The sequence below is a fragment of the Pteropus medius genome, unplaced genomic scaffold (genome assembly GCF_902729225.1).
Source record: "Pteropus medius unplaced genomic scaffold, Ma_sr-lr_union100, whole genome shotgun sequence".
NCBI classification, from domain to species: Eukaryota; Metazoa; Chordata; class Mammalia; order Chiroptera; family Pteropodidae; genus Pteropus; species Pteropus medius.
The window spans coordinates 1,350,052-1,371,983 of NW_024353787.1; the positions used below are offsets into that span (position 1 = coordinate 1,350,052).

Consider the following 21,932-nt stretch of genomic DNA (forward strand, 5'->3'; position numbering starts at 1 on the left):
CGGGGGTGGGACTGCACGGGGAGGGGGGATTCCCTCCCTCGTGCTAGCGGAGGACTGGCCCCTCTTCGGGCTGGGAGCTCGGGCCGAGCGGAGGCGCGACGGAGGCATGAGCACGGGGCGGAGGGCAGGGAGCGAACCGCCAAGCCGGGCATTACCGAGAGCGAGGGCCGAACCAAGCCACCCCAGAGGACCAATGCGCCGGGTGGGGCGCCGGCCCCGGAGGGCGTGAGCCGTCCGCAGATTGAGCAACTTGGGAACCGGCGGGCGGAGCGCGGGAGAGCGCGGCGCCCAGGACAGTCCTGTGGCGGGCGGGCGAGCGGGCCGCGCCCTCGCCCCTCCCGAACCTGCCCCCGCCGCGGCTGGCAGCGCGGAGGTGAGTCGCCCCTAAGCTGTCCCGTTCTCCTCCCTAGCGCCCCCTTCCCCGGGACCTGGGGCGGCCGGGCCCTCCCGTCGGGGCTTGGCCGAGGCGAGTGCGGTGGGCAGACAGCAAGAGGAAGGGGGCTTCTGACTGCTCTCGGGTCCGCGAGGGCGGGAGAAGGCCCTTCTCGGAGGCCCTCCTGCAAGTCTTGCGGCCCCACGCCCGCGTCATCCCTCAAGGCAGTGGGCCCCCCGCCACGCAGTTGCTGTCGCGGGTTCCCCCAACCCCGCAGTCCCGGTGAGCATTTTCACTAGTAGTTCCGAACTCCCCAAGTCCGCTTGCCCTATTCAACACCACCCCCAATCCAGAAGCTTTGATCCCTGGTCTCATCGCCTCGGATTCCCGCGAGTCCCATGGCCCCTAGTTACTCTCACCCCAGTCCCGCAGACCCGGCCCGGGTCCGACGTGGCAGGGGGCGCGCGCGGCGGCCCCCTTGCGCTGCGAGGTGGCGCGGCTCAGTGGCCCTCGAGGTCTGGCCCTGAGGGTCGGATGACATTGCTTGGTTGGGGCGAGGTGGAGGTGGGGGCTGTGTTCGCAACGGGCTCCCAGAAGGGCAAGGGCGGATTCTGCGTGCTCGCTGGGCGGCGAGAGTTTTCTTATGAAACTGGCCTCTCGGACTTGGAGAGTAGTCTTGAGTTTTGGGGGGCAGTCAGGGGGACTTAAGGTCCGCCTCCCCTCCCCGTGCACCTGTCGGGCCTCTCCGGGATGGTGGGGAGGGAAGAATTTGCACACTTGGAGCGGTGATGGAGGGACGAGATGGAGCATTTCCTGCTGCCCTTGATGTTGGGGGCGGGGTTTTAACTCTGAGTGTACACTAATTCCTACAGGTCCCGCAGGCACGCACTTGGTCCTGCCCCCCGCCCAGCAATTCTTCTGCCCCCATCGGTCAGCCCACTCCGCGGCCAAAACTCTCCACCCGTAGCGGGTCTTGGGGAGGACTAATGAGAAATGATGTGGATGGTTTACATTTTTGGGTCTGTGTCCGGCCCCGGACGGAATACCAATTTATCCTGATAGTGTTGCAGGCAAGAAGGTGAAAGGTATTCCAGCCCTCTGGGGGGACTGAGTCCCCGCCCTCAGCTCCACCCCCAGCTGTATCCCCCTCCCTGGCTTGTGCCCTTCCCTTACCCGGACCACCTAGCATGAGCGGCCTCTCTCCTCCGTCTCCCGCCTGAGCTTTACCTCTGCTTCCAGCTCCTTCCCCACCTCCGTGGGTCTAGTCCCCAAGCTGGATCATGCCCCACATCCCCCAGCTTCTTGCCCTTTGCCCCGCCCTCCAGATCCCCAGTCCTGAGCTGGTCACTGACTAGGTTTGTAAACGCAAGACCCTTAACCTCTCAGTGCCAGTAAAATGGGAAGAATTTTACTTTCCTTATTGAGGAGTAAATGAGGGCCTAGCACATGGCAGGTGGTGCAGGTCAGTGATGAATGTGAATCCCTCACTCCCACCCTGGCAGAGACAAAATGCCCTTCCTCACTCCCACGGATGCCTGAGATCTTGATTACTGCCAGCAGTTCCCATTACTTGCTCTGCCTGTGCAGAGTAATGGGCCTCAAAAAATAAACCGCTTGTGCCATATAGCCCAAGGGGCAAGGGAAACCAGTCAGAGGAACTAATAGAAATGAGGCAGGCTACTTAAAAGAAAGTCATCAGCACTTATCTCTTTTCTCAGCCCTAGTCCCCATGGTAGTAGGTGAGCGTGTGTGTGCACCCACTGCAGGTGTGTGTGGGGTGAGCAATGTCTGGGACAAGCTGGAGGCTTGGTACTACAGGGTTCCTACTCTGAGACCTATCCAGCTTTTAAAGTTAGATTTCACATAAAATTCTGAAGTTTCAACTCAAAAAAATCAGAAGATCTGCCAATATTGAGCCCTTATTTCTACCTATCAACAATCAACTGGAGTTGAACAGCATACGCTCGCTTTAGATGGGGCATTTACCCTTTGGTCCCCCCCCAACACACACACACACAGACACATGCTCACACACATCCAGTTTCTTTCCCATTTTTGCTTGTAACCCTGGTAGAATAAACTCTTAGGTCCTTTTCAGAGTTGAATATATATATGTGATGGGTGAGAGAAGCTAGTGTCACTTGCTCCAGTGACATTCAGATTTGGATCCTCCTCCCCATTTCCCAGGTGAGATCCTGGTTTGATGGTGCTTCAGGTGGGAGTGGGCCAGGACCGGGTGAGCATGGCAAGTGTTGGGCTGAAAGCTAAGACTGGAAGGATGGAGGTGAGGGTGGGGAGAATTAGAGGGAATTCAAAGAAGGGAGAAGAAGGGAACTAACTTTTGCCAAGCACTAACCCTGAAGTGCCAGGCTCCATGCCCGGAAAGTACCGGAAGTGCAGAGATGCATAGGAGACCTTTTCTGCATCAAGGACCCCAGGAGTACTGATCCCACAGTGAGACTAAAATCTCGCAGACCCGGCATTTAACACCATGTGTGTCTGATGTGGTCTTCTCCTCTAGGGTCTGTCCAGTGTAAGGACTGACAACACCCTTAAAATATATTTGTTTGGGGTCCTCAACCTCAGTTTGAGAACTGCTGCAATTAAAGGTTAAACTTATCACTCTGAGTGATCACTTTGGAACCAAGGTGATCCGTGATAGAGAGAAATGCAAATATGGAAATTGCATAACAGTGCTCAGTGTTAAGATTCGTATCTAGATGATATAAAAACTGTTTATATTGTTTCTTAGATGACCAGTGGAATGTAACCACTAAATGAAGTCTTGATCATAGAAAATACAATGAATATTATTGAGTCCTCACTATGCGCCAGGCACTATTCTAAGCAGTTTCATGTATTAACTCATTTAAGCTATAAAAAAAACACAACCCTCTTATAGATAAGGAAATCGAGGTTTTGACCAGCTAAGCAGCTAGCCCAAGGTAACAGCTAATAAGTAGGCGAGCCAACATTTGAAGGCAGGCAGTCTGACTCTGAAATTTATGCCCTTGACCATTATGCTCTATGGCCAACCTCTGAGACTATATACTGGCTGAAGACTCCAATTTGATAAACTCAAGGCGATGGAAGTGTGTAGTGGGGGCTGGGGAGTATGAGAAGACTTTGGCAGGTCGCACAGGGAGTACTGGAGGGGCAGGCAGGGGATGGCAGTTGATGGGGCATTGGGGGTGGCTGGGGGCATCTCCACTGGCTCAGGCCTCAGTGCCAGGTGGGATTCATCAGCCTCATGTAAACACTTCTCACAGGCAGCTTAACCACTTGAGTGTGTCTGGCCTTCAAAGCTGGTGGGAGAGGCTGAGGAGGGAGGTGCTAAGCCCCTTGTGGGATAATGATTTATCTCCCATGCAGGTGGGCTCTCCTGGGGCCTCCCTGAAAAGCTAAGGGGGAGAGGATTGGGACAGTGGCTGGGAGGGGCACCTTCACTCCAGCAATTCAGATTTCTCATTCATAAGCCAAAACTCGGCCAATTCTCAGAGCAGTCCTATGAAATAGGCATATTTATCCTTATTTTATAGATGAGGAGACTGAATTTCAGAAAGGTTAAGTGACTTGTCCAAAGGCATCCGGCCAGTGGATGGGAGGGCAAAGCGTCCCTAGCATCCACAAAGCTTCCTGAAGTCTCACTGTCCTCTCCTGTCCCTGTGTGAAGGTGGATTGGTGTGGGACAGTGCCTGGGCTGCCCTTTGCTGTGAGTGTGTTGGGAGGGTTCAAGCCTGTGAGAGTGCAGTGGATTTCAACCTCAGACTCCCAGGTTGGGCTCCAACTTCCCAGACACATTTTGCTGGGGAGGGACCAGCTCCCCCTGCCCCCATCACCAGGCAAGCGGTCCAGAGACCTGGCTCTCACTGGGCTGGGGGATTATCCCCATTCTCTGTGTCTCTGGCCAGGGCGGGCATAGCTGCCTCTTTTATCCTCTCACAAAGGCCAGGCCCGCCGGGCCTGCTGTGTCAGAGTTTCTGTGGCCGGGGAAGCCTTACTTCCTTTTCTCCCGCCAAGCCCAGAGGGCCATGCAGAGTCTGCCAGCTTGTCGGGGGCCACTGCTCTAGCTCCAGGACAGGTGAAAGGCACAGGGGTGACTCAGCACCGGGAAGAGAAAGCTGAGGGGTCACTCATAGAAGGACAGAGAGAACTCCTCATCAAGAGACAAGATATTACTGCAACATGAGGTCTGTAGGGTAGACCTAAAGAACTTCCTGTTAGAGCTGGCCAATACTGAGCAGGGGCCAGCTGGTTCCCAATTATCCACAAGTCTGGTTCGAGGATCTACCCTATTCCAGCTGCTTGGGTTGCCAGCTCTAGTCCCAGGTTAGGGAATTCTGCAAGATAGGAAAAGGAAGTAGATTTCTTTCACGGGGGTACCAGGTGGGCAACTTGTAACGTCCAAACATTCTGAGTTCTTACAGCCTCCTGGGCAGGAGACCACATGGGGGTATAAGAGGCACAGGTTGGGAGGACTCCATGGTACCCCAGAATTAATCCTTCTCTCTCCTCCCCCAACAGGTTGGGTTTTGGAGGTGTCCCTGCTGAAGTGACAACGTGTTCTCCCATGTGACACTCCCAGGTGCCTTTGAGGAAAGCTCTCTGGACTTCCTTATGGGCTGATGGAGAAGTGGGCTCCCCACACCCTCTCTGTCCCCAGCTGAGATTATGGTGGATTTGGGACAGGGCCCAGGCCTGGGCCTCCTGCTGCTGACCCAGCCCCAGAGGCGTTAGCAAGAGCCCTGCCCCAGAGACCACCCCTCCTACCAGGGGCCTGGAGCTGGCGAGTGACTATGCGGCTTGGGCTGTGTGTGGTGGCCCTGGTTCTGAGCTGGATGCATCTTACTGCTGGCAGCCGGGGGATCAAGGGGAAGAGACAGAGGCGGAGTGAGTAATGAGCAGGGCTGGACCATAGAAGGCAGCGGAGCCTTGGGAATGGGAGGGGGCTATATGGGGACTAGAGGGCCTTTGGGCTTCGTTCTGCAATGACCATTGCAGATTTCTACTTTGTTTATTACAGCTGTGTAGATTACTCAATAGATTATCCTGTTTGTGGATTATCCAGTTTGTGGATTAATTTGTCGGGGTTGCTCACTCTGCAGATTACTTACCTTGTCTATTTTCCCCTTTGTAGACTCTGCTTTCTAGATTAACCCCTTTCTTGTGAGGATCCAGTGTATAGATTATGCCCTTTGACATAACACCAGCTTTGTGTGGTATCCACGGAGATGCTCCCTGGGAAGGGGGGGGGGCGCCCCAGGGTGCTCGGTTCCCTCCTCATTGACAATTCGGGGCCCTTTCTTTCAGTGGCTGTGGGAGTGTAGCTCTCGACCCCTTTGGGTCAGGAACTCTGCCCAGCTTGGTGGTGGGCAACAGCCTTCCCTGACCAGATCACAGTGGAGCAGGAGGATCGTGAGACTGTCCACTCCTGTGGTTTTTAACCCTGTGCAGCAGGAATCAGGAGCTGCATTGGTGGCGGTGGGGGGAGTGACGGGGAGGCAAGCGGGCAGGAGTCAGGCCCCACCGCCCTTCCAACCAGAGCAACTTTGCTCTTTCTTGCTCTCTGTAAGAGTCTACATAAGGTATCATTAGAAGAAAGGGTTATCACAGCTTGAAATAAAATAAATCCTGTTATTGTACAGATGGGGAAACTGAGGCTAAGGAAAGGGAAGAGATGACAGGCCTAAGGACACACAGTCGGCATTTTAACCCAGTTCTCCTAATTCCTGTGAGCCCATCTTCTGGAAAGCAGCACTTGATAGAGTTCGAGATGAACTTGTCCCCACTTCCCTTGCCATCCCTCACAGAGTCCCATCCTAGGTGCTCCCTGAGCAGGTCTTCTAGCTTCTGCTTAAAGTCTCCAATGATGGAGGTTCTGTACCTGCCCCGTTATATTGTGGGAGGGGCCATCGCATGTGAGAGACGCATGTAGGGAGTGGCATGGAGGCCTGAGTGATAGACCTGAGGCTCAACCCCAAGGCTGTTCTCTCGACATCTCCCATCGGAGACGTCACACCCACAGGTGGGCACCTCTGCTGCAGTCTGACCTAGCTACCTCTTGCTTCACTTCTGAGGGCTGCAGACCAAGGCCACCAGTACAGGTTGAAAGGCAGCAGAGTTTGGTTGGGTCTCCACGGGTACAGCCAAGGGCAGAACCCAGGCCAGGGAGAGAAGCTCAGAGAACTGGTGAAGCTGAAAATCCTTGCCATAACAAACAATTAGAGACGGTTAGGTTTAATCAGCAGCGAGGCCTTGATTTTCCTCCCTTCTCATCTGTCGCAGCCAGTATTTTGGACTCCACGGGCCAGATGCGGTCTAGCAGTTTATAATCAGTCTCCTCTCTTTCCGAGGTGAGAGAGAGACTGTGAGAGGAGTCACTCGTGCACGTGCGACGCACACTCATGGTCATGCTGCCACTCACACACGCAGATCCACATACCCAGAGCCACACACCCATCAAAACCAGACCTGTTGTTCTAAACTGTTGCACTAAAAAAAAAAAAAAAAAAAAAAAAAGAAAAAAAAAGTACTGGCCCGGCCATCAGACAGGGCCTGTCTCAACAATGGCCAATCAAATACGGCAATTTTAATGGTTTCGATACAGCCACACCCCACAGCTTTGGCAGCAGCTGTTATTACCAAGTACTGTGAGTGACAGACATCCCTTAATGGTGGCCTATGAGAATGGGGTAAGGTCGGGGGAAAGACTCCAGGTGCAGTGAGGGTCCAAGAGGGACATAGGTCAGAGAGAGATGAGAGTAGAGGCTGCTAGGCAACGCTTGTTAAGTAAAGCTGCAGGTGTCATTACAGAGGAATATAGTAAGGCTTACGTGAGATGATTATATACAGTGAAATCTTTGTGAAGTATCAAGCTCGGTATTGACTTCAGGATGCATGTCGTTGTTCTATAAACAATGTGTGCATCATTTTGCCTTAAGGTGTCCGGGGAAGTGGGGGAGGGAAGAAAGAGGAGCGAGACACCTGTGTGTGGCTACTCTTGACTTAGGACCGCGTGGAAGGACCACTTAGGACCATGTGGGCAGCCTTTGGATCAGAGCTGGGCTTCTATGTATATGAGCCTCAGGACTTTGCACTCTGTCCTGTGACTGCATGTTGGTAGGGCCACTAGAAGCCACCTGATATAGCTTGGATCTGAAGCCACACGCCAGTCGTGAGCCTAGAAATGGCCGATCTCAGGTATGAGTGATGGTCTCCCTGCATGGAAGGGGAGAAGTTGAGCAAAGAATTCTTTAGCTATGAATTATGAACCCCGGCAGGGCATCCTTCTCATCTTCCACTCACTGAGGACCCATCCCCACCCCAAGCCCTCTCTTCACTCATTCTCACTGGCCCTCGCCTTCTCCTGACTGCCTTCCGACCTGGATTTCCTGCCCTTCACATTCCCTCGCGTTGAGTGCTCCCTCTCCTTACTGAGACCCTTCTGCAGGATTCCTAGGCCCCCTCGCTAGCCCCATTCCTTCGCTGAACCCTGGCTCATCCAGAAATGAGAACCCCCCTTTTGCTTCTTCTCGCTGCCCCGTCCTCCATCTGGAGCTTTTGCCCCCTTTCACACTGACCAGTAGCGTCCCTCTTCCCTGGCTGAAGCCCCATTCATTCCTTGGGCCATTCCACAAAATTCCATTTGGAACGTACAGAGCCTGACCCTGGGTCCCAGAGATGAGTTTGGGGAGTCCCTGGGAGAGGGGAGAGGGGAGGAAGAGACAATTCCAACCCAGTGTCACCTCGCAACGAGGCTACAGGAGGAAAGCTGGGGGTGGGGGAGAGGTTGGGAGGGCCCAGAGCAAGTGCCTCCTGAGTTGTGTTTTAGAGACCAGCGGATGATCTCTAGGCAAAGTTGTGGGATGGGGGAGGGAGAGGGCATTCAGGGCAGAGGGACAAACATGTCCACAGGTATGGATTTCGTAGGAGGCAGAGACTTTGCTCAGGAAATGAAGTACATCTAGGAGTAATACCTGGAGAAATGGTTTCTAAGCAAAGTTCAGGGGAGCCCTAGAATTTTAACTGGGGCAGCTGTGTTCATATCTGTTTCATACATGGAGGAGCTTTTCTGTTCAAAAGAAGGGTTATGCTGGTAAAACGAAAAGTCCAACATCCCTTAGGATAGAGCACCCACAGCTGTCTGGGGCCGAGCAAGCATCCTGGGGTATGATGCCACAGAGGTCGGATGGTGGAACACTTTGTACTTGCCAGGCTGAGGAGTTTACACTTGACCTGACTTGAGCTATGGGTAGTGAGGAGCCACTGAAAGGTTTTTATCAGGGGAGCAACGTGGTCCAGCTGCAGGAGGGGATAAGAAGGGGTGGCTTGAGATTCAAACAGGCCAGTTCAAAGTCTATTCAGGCCCTGGTAAAAAAAAAAGTAAAGATTTAAACTAAGCTCTCAATTGAGTTAAAGAATGTTGGGTCTTCCCAGGGGGACATGCACATGGACAACCCCAGACTCCAGGAATAGACGTGTCTCCAGGGAGAGTGTGAGGCCTGAGGAGGGCCTTTGCCTACCCCCTCACTGAGGCCCCATTCCCTGTCAGCACCCCCACACCCCTACCAACTTAACTCTTACTGAATCTAGTTCCTCCAAGGCTAGATGCCACCCCAAGACTAAGGTCATTCCTCACTTGGGTCATGGCAAGTTCCTCTCCACCCCTTCCTGACCTTTACCCAATCTACCCCAAGCCCCCATTCCTATCCAATCCCTCACTCCACGCTCTATCAAATACTCAGTGAGCTCCATCCATATGCTTGCCTCCCTGAGCCTCTGCCTCACTCACCACTTCCTTAGCCCTACATTTTGGAGGGATCCCCTCCCTTTGTGGGGCCTCTCCCCCTCACAAGGCTCCTGGTCAGAAATAAGACAAGCTCTGCCCTCCAAAGCTCTTTCTAGTGGAGGGAAAAGACATATTAGCAGATAATAATGACAGATGGTGATGTCTACTGTGATGGATTCAAGTATTGGGGGCATGAAAACACAGAGAAATACTCCATTCAGACTTCGCAGGGGGGTGAGATCAGGGGAGACTTCCTAGAGGAGGTGACTTTAGTTTTGAGACTTGAAGGAATTAATCAGGCTCAAGAGAAGGCAGAGAGTGTCCTGGGCAGAAGGACCAACTTGCAGAAAGGCACAAAAGTGCAAAGTAATGTGTCCAGAAAAACAAAACTAGTTCTGTATTGCTTAGGGGTAGTTGAAAGGTGAGGTGGGTGGGATCAGCTCACGGAAGCTATTGAGGATGGGTGTAGGAACTGAGTCTCAGTTCTGCAGGCATAGGGAGCTACTGGCAGATTTTAGGCAGGGCTGTAACACCCTCAGAGTTTGGGTTTTAGAAAGGTTCCCTGGAGATGAGCAAGTTGGAGAACTGGGAGAAGTCAAGCACCCTGGGGAGAAGGGAATGTGGCCAGAAGCCATTCTTCATGGAGGCAAGGGCACTAAGTCACCCTGGGGAGAGGCCTAATTATAGGAAAATCACTTTGAATATTTTTGGGCAAGAATGAAGGAGCTGGAGAAGCAGCAGAGAAATCAAGGAGGGCACAGCCTTGCCTTCCTGGCCCGGTGAAATGGGCTCCACTGAGTGCCAGGGAACAGAGGGAGAAGGGGCTGGAGGTGGGAAGGGCAGAGCTGTGTGAGGGGGACATGTGAAGGAGTTAGGAAGGAGGCTCCATTCCCTCTCTGAGTCTCCCCGTCCCGCCTTCCCAGCCTCTTTGGCCAGGCTACAGCCCTACAGGGCTGCTCCCCTGTACCCTTCCCCCACCCCCATCATAGGCTCCCAGGGGAGCCTATGAAATAGTGAATCCGCCCATGCCCTTTCGTGGTCCCTTCCCTTGCCTGTATAGTAAAGCCTTATTTTCCTTTCCATGGACGTGAGGACGGTCAGTGCCTCTGAGCCTTTGCACAGGCTGTTCCTCCTGTCGGTGCACCCTCTTCACCTAGCCAGCTGAGTAAGGGACTGCCCTCCACTGCTCCTCCACTTCCCACAGTGCGGAGCCAGCCCTGCCTCCTGCATTCTTAGGTGAGCCTTGGCTGCTACACTTCCACATTCCCAGCTCCTAGCAGCTCTGGGCATGTGGTCATGTTAGGTGTGCAGTAAATGTCTACGGAATGAATGAGGCTTGGCTTTTCCCTTTGAATCATTATGCAACACCCCAACACCCACTATCTTCCTTGGCACACACAGAGCCCCCCTATGCCCTGGCTCCCCATCCCCTCCCTATCTATTTGCCTTGCTAAGCTGAGAACACCCATTGGTTCCTACCCCCTTGATAAGCATCTCTTTCTTCCCTGAACTGACCCCTGCCCATTACTGAGCCTCTCTCCTCCTTGCTGAGCCCCAAAACCTCATGGAGCTCAACTCGCTCGTCCCTTGTCCTTGACCCTAGCCTCAAGACTCAAGGCCAGTCTTATCATCTGAGCTCTGTATCTTGACCCTCCCATATCCTTGGGCCTTCAGCCTGCCTCTGAGTCTTGTGATCACAGTTCTACTCCCAGCTAGTCTCCTCTCTTTCTGTTCTCTGACCCTCTCACTCCCTCTCCTCGCTTTACTCCCACCTCCATCCCTTCCACTCTCTTCAGCCCACTGTGGTTTGGCTCTCATCTCTACTACTCCACCAAAATTGCCCTTTTCGAGCTCACTCCTAATGCGAGTCTCCCAGATTCACCTCAGAGCCCACTGGCCATGGTCTCCTCCTAGCCCTGGTCCCTGCCATCTCTCTCTTTTCAACTTGGTTTCTCTCTGGACTCTCTCTCAGTATCTTCCCACCTCTTCAACCATTTCCTTTCAGCTTCTCCCTGGCTCCTCTTCCTCTGCTGGTCTGTTGAATATGAGTGTTGCCAAGGCTCCAGCCCTAGGCCCTCTTTCTGAAGCTACACAGCTTCTGCCCTGGGATGCCTTCTACCTTCATGAATTTAATCCCGATGACAGCTCCCATGACGTCCCTGAGTTCTCTCCCCATCTCTACAGCTGGTTTCTTGAGATGACATGGCCCTCCTTCCTCGCCTTCCTTTTACTCCTCAACCACTGCCCTTGCTCTCCACCCCCAACCTGTTTGTTGCTGTTTCTTACGTGACACCTCAGCAGCATTTGGCATGTGACGCCTCCCTCCTTGTTGAGTGTACCCTTCTCTTGGCTTCTGTAATGCAATATGCTTTTGAGCATCCGCTACCTGTTTGGTTGCTCCTTCTCAGCCTCTATGCTGGCCCTTCCTTTTCCGTCCTTCTCTTAAGTGTCTAGTTCCTCTTCACATTCTTCTATACCCACTCTCCTTGCCAGCTCAATGGACCCCCATGCCTTTGGTGACTATTAACATGTTAAAGACTCCACGTCTTAACTCTCCAGCCAAATGTTCCTCTTGGGTTCCAGACCCACAGGTTCGACTGCCTAATAGACACCTTATCCTGGGTGTCCCACAGGAACCACAACCTTAACACATCTAAAACTCAACTACTCATCATTTCCTCACCCAAACATGCTCTTCCTCCTGTGGTCCCTCTCTTGGTGAAGGGCTGCCAGCTACACTGTCACTGACGCCCAACACCTCCAAGTCATCCTCAACTTGTGCTTTCCCCAGCATCATTTAGTCTTGTTAATTCTGCCACCTGAATATCTTACATGTGTCTACTCCTTTCCGTCCCCTTGGTTTAGCTCCGTCTCTTCAAACCTGGGGTGACCTCCTACTTCCAGTTTGGCCTTCCCTACAACCCATTCTCTTCACTACAAAGTGGTCTTTCTAAAAGGGAATCCTGACCGTGTTTCCTATTTAAAGCCCACAGTGACTCCCCTTCGCCTTTAGGAAAAGTGTCCAAACTCCTCTATGGACATTGAAGACCCTTCTTCGTCTGACCCCCGCTTCCCTCTCCAGCTTCATGTCTAACTGTTCACTTGAACTTCCAGCCATGCTGAACTAATTGCACATCCTCAAGTGTACCACACTTTTTTTTGCTCTGTCTTTGATAGATCTGAAGGGAGATGCACTCAGAGGTTTGTTGTTTGTTGAGTGGGAGGCAGGCAGCGGGATTCTGAGAAAGCTTTTTACAAATCTGTCCTTAACAAAAGTAATAAGGCGGGAATAAATAATTATGGGAACATAGCTGTAGAGGCTGCAAATGAGATACCTGGATGACTACAGTTCTTGAAACCAAGGCGAAAACCTAGAGGAAGCGGTCATGTCAACAATGAATTAAGTAAAATCTTTAAGTAATAGAGGATTTAATATCTTCAATACAGAAATGGTACCTAATATCTACAGTGATTTATTAATTTATACTATATCTGAATAAAGGCCCCAAGTGGAAACATAATCCCAAGGGCTCTCTCATGACTCCCATTCAACATCTGGAGGATTTTTGCTCTCATAATAACTAAACCAACAAGAACAATATTAAGTTTTTAATTTATCGATTGATTAAATATCATTGACTCTACAAAAATAAATTCTATATTTTAAAAAATCAGTCTAACCATACTTTCAGTTTCCATGTCATCTCATATTCTCCTAACCACTGGCCTTTGTAAACTCTGTTCCTTCTGCCTGGAAGACAGACTGGCCGTGAAGCCTTGTTCAAGTAATGTAACTTCTTCATTTCCTCATCTGTAAAAGTGAGGATTAAAAAGAAAATAATAGTACCTACTTCATGGGTTGTAAGGATTAAATGAGTCAATACTTACGAAACACGGAGAACAGTGCCTGCTGCAGAATGAGCGTTCGACATTTAGTAATGAGCCTCCATTATGATGATTATGATTTTATCATTATTATCGTTGTTTTTGTTATCCTCCTCTTCCCTTCTGCTCACCTCCCAACCTCTTACTCATTCTCCTGTTCCGAAATCAGGGATCGTTCCCGGAACAGATGCTCCCTTCCACAGCCCTCCTGAGTGGGCATCCTCATCTCTCTCTTTCAGGGGTGGGAAGGGAGGCACACAAAATGCAGTGTTTTGCCTAGGGTCGTAGGTTGGGGATTTGGGTCCACGTCCAGCTGACTCTGAAGCCCGAATTCTGGGTCCTGTGTGATCTCCTGCCATCTCTGTTCTGATTCTCCCAGCTCTCTGCCTCCAGCCTATATCTACAACTCCTCTTAAGTGACTAATAACTATTCTCCTTCCTCTCCTTACTTCTCAACTTGCTTCTCTTCCCATGGGCCTCTTTTAGTGACTGGCCCCACCGCTCACCCATACCCTAGGCCAGAATGCTGGGACTCACCCCAGACTCCTCCTCCTCCTATTGGTCACCGTAGCTTACTGATTGTATTCCCTAAGCATCTTTCAAGTAAGTCTTTTTCTCTTCATCTCCACTGAACTGAGTATTATTTAAGACTTTCTCACCTTTCTCACCTGGATGATCTGGTCAGCTTCCTTCCAAATGATTCTTCAGTCTCTGGTCTCCACTCAGGCTGCCAGAGCAACCTTTCCAACACGTCAATCAGACTAGGTCTTGCTCCTGCATAAAACTTGCCAATAGCTCCCTGTCATATAATTAGCTCTCAGAAAGGTCCCAAGAAAAACTCTGCCAAACAACGGTTCTGTGGCAAAAATATTTGGGAAATACAGCTCTCTCTGTCCCCCTCCTGGAGATGCAATCAGCACAGGCTCATAATAAAGGATGAAGAAGTAAAGAATCCTGTTTATACTTGTTGGACCGAGTGGTTCTCAGTCTTACCTGATTCAGTGACCTTTTCTCTACAGTCCCCTATGAACATTTAGGGGGATCATGTTCCAAGGAATATTCTTTGGGGAACACCTCCTGGCAGGATCAAGGGCAAGTTCCTTAGCATGACATAAAAGGCCTTTCAAGATAGGACTCCTTATCTTTTATTACTTCTCTCTCCATTCCTCCTGCACCCTGAATTATCTTTGCGGATTGTCGTCCACCTTTGCGGTCCTGCTCCTAGAGGGCCCTTATCTCTGTTTCCTAATTGACAGATCTACTAATTTCTCAAGAGTTGGCCCAGATAGCCCCTTCTTTGTGACTCCTTCCCTCTCTTCCTTTTGAGTCCACTATTGCTTGGCATTGTGGCTGTCAGCATTTGCCTATTTGCAGGTCTGTCTGTGCCACTGAATGATCAGTGGAGTGGCCAGGCATCTTTGTCTCCATGTCTCTAGCGCTCACACTGCATGTGGTCCCTACAAGGGGCTCGGTAAGGATTGATAGAACAAGTGGATAAGGGAAAGAGATCAAAGGTTTGAGACTTGCTACTGGGGCTGGAGATCACGCTGCCTCAGAGGATAGTTCTAAGCCAGGGTTTCTCAGTCTCAGAACCACTGACATTTTGAACCAGATAATATGGGCTGCCCCATGCACTGGAGGATGTTTTAGCAGCATCCCTAGCCTCTCATACTAGATGCCGTGGCAACCCCCCTTTCCAGTGCGACAATCAAAAATGTCTCTAAACATTGCCAAATATTCCCTGGGGAGCAAAATTGTCTCTGATTGAGACCACCGTTCGAGACATAGCTTATTCTAGTTGTCTTCCTATCTCTGAGCAGGTGATCTTTTCTTAGATACTTTAACCTATTTTCTCCTCTTGTCCTTAAAACTTTCTCAAGGATAAGGAAAAAAAAAACAAACCATACCCGAGGCTGAGCTTTTCTTTCTCTGGGGAAGGTAGGGGTGGGTTCCAGGAAAGGTGCAGCTTCAGTAGCGTCTCTGGGCATAATGAAACAAGCTTGGAGGGTGAGCTCGTGTTGTGCCTGAAGCTACGGAGGCATTTGTGGTGGATAGGAGCTCTTGCTCCAGGTTTCTGTGCTAGTTCCCTTGAGAGAGGATACTGGGGAGGCTTGTAATGTAGCTTTACAGAGAGCTGCCAGCCTGACCTCTACTTTCTGAGAAGCACAGTCATCTGTAGAAGGAAACACCAATCTACTCACTTCCCATTCTTGTGGGAGCCTGGGAAAGACAGAGGTCTTTTCTACAGCCACCTTCTCACCCTTGTTCCACCCCTGTAGTCAGTGCTGAGGGGAGCCAGGCCTGTGCCAAAGGTTGTGAGCTCTGCTCTGAGGTCAACGGCTGCCTCAAGTGCTCACCCAAGTTGTTCATCCTGCTGGAGAGGAACGACATCCGCCAGGTGGGCGTCTGCTTGCCGTCCTGCCCGCCTGGATACTTCGATGCCCGCAACCCCGACATGAACAAGTGCATCAGTGAGTGTGGGCAGGGCTGGAGAAGGGCACCAGAGGCTCTGGACAGTGGGGGAGGGAGCTTTGTCGGAGACTGGCAAGAAGAGTATTGGGAGCACTGAGGAGGAGAGATGAGAATTCTGATGCAAGTATCTGGCTGCCAGCCAGACGTCTCCCCCAATATTCCATCCACATTTCCACCTCAATGTGTCCCTGTTAGAACTGCATCTCCTTCCTCTAAACCTGCACCAACCTGTATTCCCACAAATCACTCTGTTCCCAAGCCATCACTCAAACCATAGACCTGGGAGCCAACCCCTCATTTATACCATCTCCCATCTATCCAATAACCAAATTGTGCCTGCTTCATCTCCTTTCTCTCCTCAATGCCATTGTCCTATCCAAGCTCCCTTCCCCTCTCTCCTGGACTATTGCAATTGCCTGTTTATCTATCCTCCAACCGTCATCTGGTTCCCTTGGACCCTTCCTTCACACTGCAGCCGGAAAGATGCTCTGAGACACACAACCTGTCCCATCACACTTCTGCTTAAAAACCACCACTGGTGCTACTGACCGAAGAGAAATTCAAGCCCCAGTCAGCCTGCTCTCCCCCACCCACCTCTCCCCCCGGGTCTTCTCACTCCGCTCCTCTCTCCCACACCAGCTACAGTTCCACATGCTTCAAGGCGCGTACTATCACACCTCCATCCTGTCTCAGCTGTGTCATTCTGGGGGACATACAATGAACGCACTCCAAAGCCAGTGCTCCCTCTCATTTGTTCAGTGCCTTGGAGTTTGGAGTACATTTCCAGATCTCACATCAGTTGAGCCCACAACACCCTTTGGAGGGAGACCGGGACCTAAGTGATGGTATCCTTTTTATAACCGATTAACAGTAAGACTTGGAGAGGAAATGACTGACCCCAGATCAGCCGACTGGTGTTCTATTCTCAACTCTACTACCTATTTATTGTGTGATTTGGGGCATGTCACAACCTCTTAAAACCCCTTCTTTAAAATGGGAGTACCAGTTTTTTACCACTGGGGTTGTTGTAAGAGGCATATGTAAAGCCCTTCATGTCTGACATTCTAAATGGTAACTGCTGTTGCTCCTAACTGTATTCCACCTGCAACCAAACCCAGAAATCAGAGCATGAGAGGAGGGAGTAGGGGAGGTGAAGCTGAGATAAAGCCACAGAGGAGGGTGGGGTGGGGAGTGGGGAGTTTGTGAGGCTGCCCTCTTGGTCCTCAAGGTATTTGGGGCGAGGAGTTCCTGGCTGCGCCAGCTCCTGGGAAACTGGCAGCCCAGGCTCCAGGTGCCAGAGACCGGAGGAAGTTAGCCCCGCCCACAATCTGGGAAGGGAGAGATTGTGAAAGACCCTTCCTGCTTCTCCAGCCCTGCAACCCACCCTCCCCCACGAGTCCCCAGAGGAGGGAGAGCTAGCAGGAGGGGATCAGGGAGGGATTCAGGAGTCTAACCAAGGCAGTTCCTGGAACTCACTTGCAAAGGGAGAGGAATTTGCCCTGGGATCGCTTCCCCCTCCTCTAAGCCGATTCTTTCTGCCCAGTTGGAAAAGATCCAGGATTTGGGGTGTTGTAAATATCCAGAAAGGGGGGAAGAGGGGACCACACAGCCACAGTCAGGGCATCACTGTGTCCCTTAGTTCAACTCTGACTGGGTGGCCCTTACGGTGCCATGAGGAGCTGGGACCCTCCTCTCTCACCCCCACTAATCCAAGAGGGTCCTGTTCTCCTCCTCTGAAACCAGCTCTCTCGGGCCTCACCTAGGGTTCCAGGGCCTAGGATTGGGTTTGAGTTGGCATGGGCTGACCCTGGGTAAGTCCCAGCCTGCCCTGAAGAGTGGCCACTTTGGTCTCCTTCCCGAGCCCTGCCCTTGCCTTTCCCTCCCTCCCCAGATGCCTCTCTTGCACTTCCTAGCTCCAGGCTACCTACCATCCTGCCCTCAGAGTGAGTGGTCCTGGACTGGCAGGTGTTGAGATGGGGAAGAGGGGAAGTGTCCGTTGCAGGCTGAACCTGAGGCCTCCACTCTTGTCCTCTCCTCAGAATGCAAGATTGAGCACTGTGAGGCCTGCTTCAGTCACAACTTCTGCACCAAGTGTAAGGAGAGCTTGTACCTGCACAAGGGACGCTGCTACCCGGCCTGTCCCGAGGGCTCTGCAGCTGCCAACGGCACCATGGAGTGCAGTAGTCCTGGTAAGGCAGGCACCATGGGTGCTGTGGGCAGAGGGCCCCGGACCCCAGGAGTAAGGCGGGTCAGGGTGGGGTCTGGGCACTGTCCAGAGAAAACTTACCCTACAACTACCCTCTGGGGTTTTCCTTAGGACTTTCCTGCCCTCTGGGCCTGAGTCCAGGCAGAGAGCTGGTGGGAGAAGCTCCCATGCGGTACTCCGGGCCAGGGGAGGGGATGTGACCCCCACTCCTCTCCCTTCTCTCCGTCTTCCCTCCCTTCCTGCCAGCGCAATGTGAAATGAGCGAGTGGTCCCTGTGGGGGCCGTGCTCCAAGAAGAAGAAGCTCTGTGGTTTCCGGAGGGGCTCTGAGGAGCGGACACGGAGGGTGCTCCATGCCCCCGGAGGGGACCATGCCATCTGCTCCGACACCAAGGAGATCCGGAGGTGCACAGTGCGGAGGGTGCCCTGTCCTGAGGGTGAGCTGCAGCCTCCGCCTCCCTGGAGGTGTGACCACCTTTGCTTCCTGCCTGTTGTCCAGGAGAGGGCCTCAGGCTGGGGCCAAATGGGGAGTCCCCGACTCAAGATCCCATGCTGTGCGAACTAGTGCCAGGTCCTGGCAGAACCCCGGAACTCGGTGTGGTGGGAGCTGGAAACTTTCATGTCCATATCTTTCCATTTCTTCTGGGCCAGCAGATGTTGGTACTGGAAGGAACCTCAGAGGTCGGGTGGGGATGTTGAAGGGGTGCTAAGACCCAGAGAGGTATAATGATTTGGCCAAGGTCGCTCAGCCTTGGCAATGATGGCCCCAGAGAGGGGCAGGGATCATCCTGCTTGTCCTGAAAGCTGCACTGAACATCTTGAACATGGGAGTCCAAGGCTTGAGGAAGACATGAGAAAGAGGAGGGTGTCTGGTTTATCGAGAAGTAGAAGGCGAAAAGGCTCTTGGGACCCCCTCTCAGTACCCTTGTTGCAGGGTCCTCTGAAGTGGCTGATGGTCAGAGGAGGTTTTAAGGGGACCCTGATTGCCTAAAGGCAGCATCTCCAGCCTCCTCCCTGCCCAGCTTCCTCACCACTCCCCTCCTAGGGCCTTTGGCCATGCCTGTTTGTGGAAGGGCATCATTCGTTGACTCTTCCTGCTGTTGGGTTGCAGGGCAGAAGAGGAGGAAGGGAAGCCAGGGCCGGCGGGAGAACACCAACAGGAACCCAAGCAGAAAGGAAAGCAAGGATGCGGGCACCGGCTCTCGGAGACGCAAGGGCCAGCAACAGCAGCAGCAGCAAGGGACAGTGGGGCCACTCACATCTGCGGGGCCCACCTAGGGACATTCTTCAGCCTCCAGGCCGGTGCAGAAATAGTCCAGCGCTGCTCTATGTGATGGAAGATTTACTGAACTGGAGTGCCGGGGGTAACACGTACACACACTCTACAAACATACATGAACGTGCAGACCCCCACGTCCAAACATGCAACCGACATACATGTACACCCGTGCGCATGCACACACACATACATACACACACACACACACACACTCAAGGCTACTGGAAGACACTTCTATCTCTTGGACATCATGATGTGAACAGGGTGGGGAAGCAGAGGGGTCATCTCTGCCCAGCAGCACACCCTTGGTTTGTGATGTTCCCAATGGACATGGCAGAGAGGACATTTCCCAGGCCCAAACTTTGCAGAGTGATGCCTCTGGAGGAGCTGATAGGATCAGCCCAGTGTGGCAGACAGGAGCCAAAGTGTGAGGACTGTTCAGCATTTCCAGCTGTGTGACTTTATCATTGGAGAATATTGTTACATATTTTTGATCCATATCAGGGCTGCCCTGACTGAAAACTGCTTAAAGGTTTATTTCAAATTAAAAACAAAAACCAAATGACAACAGTAGCTAGAGGCACCACATTCTTTTTCAGGATACAGGGATTGGTGGAGTATGCATGGGAGTAAGGAGACAGGGCTGACCCCTTAATGGCCTCCTGGACAGAGCAGGAGGAAAACTTTGGGGATACTCAAGGTGGTAGCCAGCTTGTTGCCCAGAGTGTGGTCTGTGGAGGCATTGACATCACCACTGGGCAGCCGGTTAGAAATGAGAATCTTGGGTCCCATCCTAGACCCAAGGAACCAGAGTCTGCATTTTAACAAGGTTCCAGGTGACAGATGTGCACATTCAAATTTTAGAAGCACTGCTCTAATTACCTCTAAGGATGAAAAGGATGCCAGTCCGCTATAGAGGAAGATTTTCTATCTTGGAGAGGTGGAATCTCTACGCTGAGGGGCTACAGGGGAAGGGAGTGCTCTGGGATGGTTGGTGACGGACCCAAAGGCAGAACAATGGATGGAATCGCCTCTTATGGCATTTGGAAGTGTCCACTGGCAGCCATCCGTGCACCAGGTTCTGGACTAAGTGTTTGGAGTCCAGAGGAGAACCAGACATGGGCTTGCTGTCATGGAACTTAGAGGTTGGTGGGGGCGACAGGTGTAAATCAAATAATCAGTCAAATAAGTGTATAATTACAAGTGGGCGGAGTTAAAGGCAGGCAACCACTGGCACATACACAAAGCTGCAAAAGTGAATAAAAGTGGATAAGTCAAAGATTTTATCTCAGGGAAGCTTTTCAGAGGTGATATTTGAGCCAAACTCTAAAGAAAGAAAGAGTTAAGACAAAGAGAAGGAATGACATCCTAGATCAGTGCTGTCTAACGGAATTGTAATGTGAGCCACTTATGTGATCGAAAATCTTTCTAGTAGTCACATTTAAAGAGTAGAAAGAGATAGGTGAAGTTAATTTTAATTATATTCTTTATTTAACCAAATACATACAAAATGTTATCTTTTAATCAATATAAAAATTATTAACAAGATCTTTTACATTTTTTTTCAAACTAAGTCTTCAACATCCTGTGTGTATTTTTACACTTTATGGCATATCTTAATTTAGACATGAAACTTTCACCAGAAATACTTGAGCTGTATTTAGAGTTCATAAAAATTAAAGTTGAAAAGTAGATTCACATACTCAAGTTGTTTCAAGAATAGTTAAGTTTGCCAATAACTGAATTGAATGTTTTTAAATTTTAAATTTAATTCATTAAAATTAAATAATATTAACAATTCAGTTCTTCAGTTGCACTAGCCATGCTTCAAGTGCTCACCAGCCACATGCGGCTGGTGGCTACTGTACTGGACAGCATAATTCTATATAGAGGGTATAGTTCATGCAAATGTCCTGTGGCAGAATGGAGCTTGGTGTTGAAGGCCAATATACCTGGAAGGCCTGGAGGGCAAGTAAAGTGAGACAATCCCAGAAAGGTTACCTAGAGTTAGGTCTTTATCCTCAGAGCCAGGGGAAGCTGCTGAAGGGTTTTTTAAGCTGCAGGCCAACATGACCAGATTTGTATTTCGCAAAGATTATGTTGGCTGTAGCGTAGAAAACAGATTGGAGGAAAGCTGCTTAGGAGGCTATTGCCATCATCCAGTTGAGAGGTGGCGAAGGCTTGGACTAGGGTGGTGGCAGTGGGAATAGAGAGAAGTCAAAGGTATTTGGAGAATAAAGTTGGCAGAGTTTGGTGTTAAACTGGGTATGGAAGAGGGGAGAAAAGAAGAGAGAGGTGTCAAGAATAAAGTCTCTGTTTCTAGCTTGAACACCTAGACAGCTGATGGTGCTGTGCTCTGAGCTGGGAACCCAGGAGAAAGAACAATTTGGAAGGAGAAAAGAGAACATAACTTTGGGTTTGACTGGGTTGGGTCTGAGGTACCTCTGAGACAACCTGGTGAAGATTGGGAGTAGCCGCTGTGCAAACACAAATATAGGTCTAGAGTGCACAGGGGGAGTCTGAGCTGCAATATAAACTGGGGTAGAGAAGTTAATCGAGGGTCTTGGTTTGGAAGAGGTTGATTAAAAAGAGTACTGGGTGATGAGAGAGCTCGGGACTCAGCTCTGTGGCTGGCCAAGTATGAGGATCAGATAATGAAGGATCTGTCAGAGGAGGAGTCAGAGAAGGACCAGGGAAGAGGACAACCGGGAGAATGTCACGTCCCAAGGCCAGCAAGCAGGAGGGGAGATCGAGGGGACCAAAGGCATCTAAGAGACCAAGTAAGTGAGGACTGGGAATTGACCACAATGTGTGTGTCAATAGTAACCTTGGCGAGAGCTATCTGGGGAGGTTGACAGAGGCAGATACAGTACGGACAATTTCTTCAGGAAGTTTCACTGAGAAAAGGAGAAGAATAGGACAGGACCAGAA

At 51.3% G+C, this 21,932-nt stretch overlaps 1 protein-coding gene across 1 annotated transcript; it reads left to right on the plus strand.

The window, feature by feature from the left end:
* Positions 1-273: 273 nt before the first annotated feature.
* Positions 274-19,554, plus strand: RSPO1 (R-spondin 1). The gene is made up of 6 exons (XM_039851012.1): positions 274-373; positions 4,898-5,263; positions 15,326-15,517; positions 17,558-17,707; positions 17,971-18,159; positions 18,834-19,554. Exons 2-6 carry the CDS (start codon positions 5,170-5,172, stop codon positions 18,998-19,000), a joined length of 792 nt encoding a protein of 263 aa, XP_039706946.1. The 5' UTR covers positions 274-373; positions 4,898-5,169; the 3' UTR covers positions 19,001-19,554.
* The last annotated feature ends 2,378 nt before the right edge of the window (positions 19,555-21,932 follow it).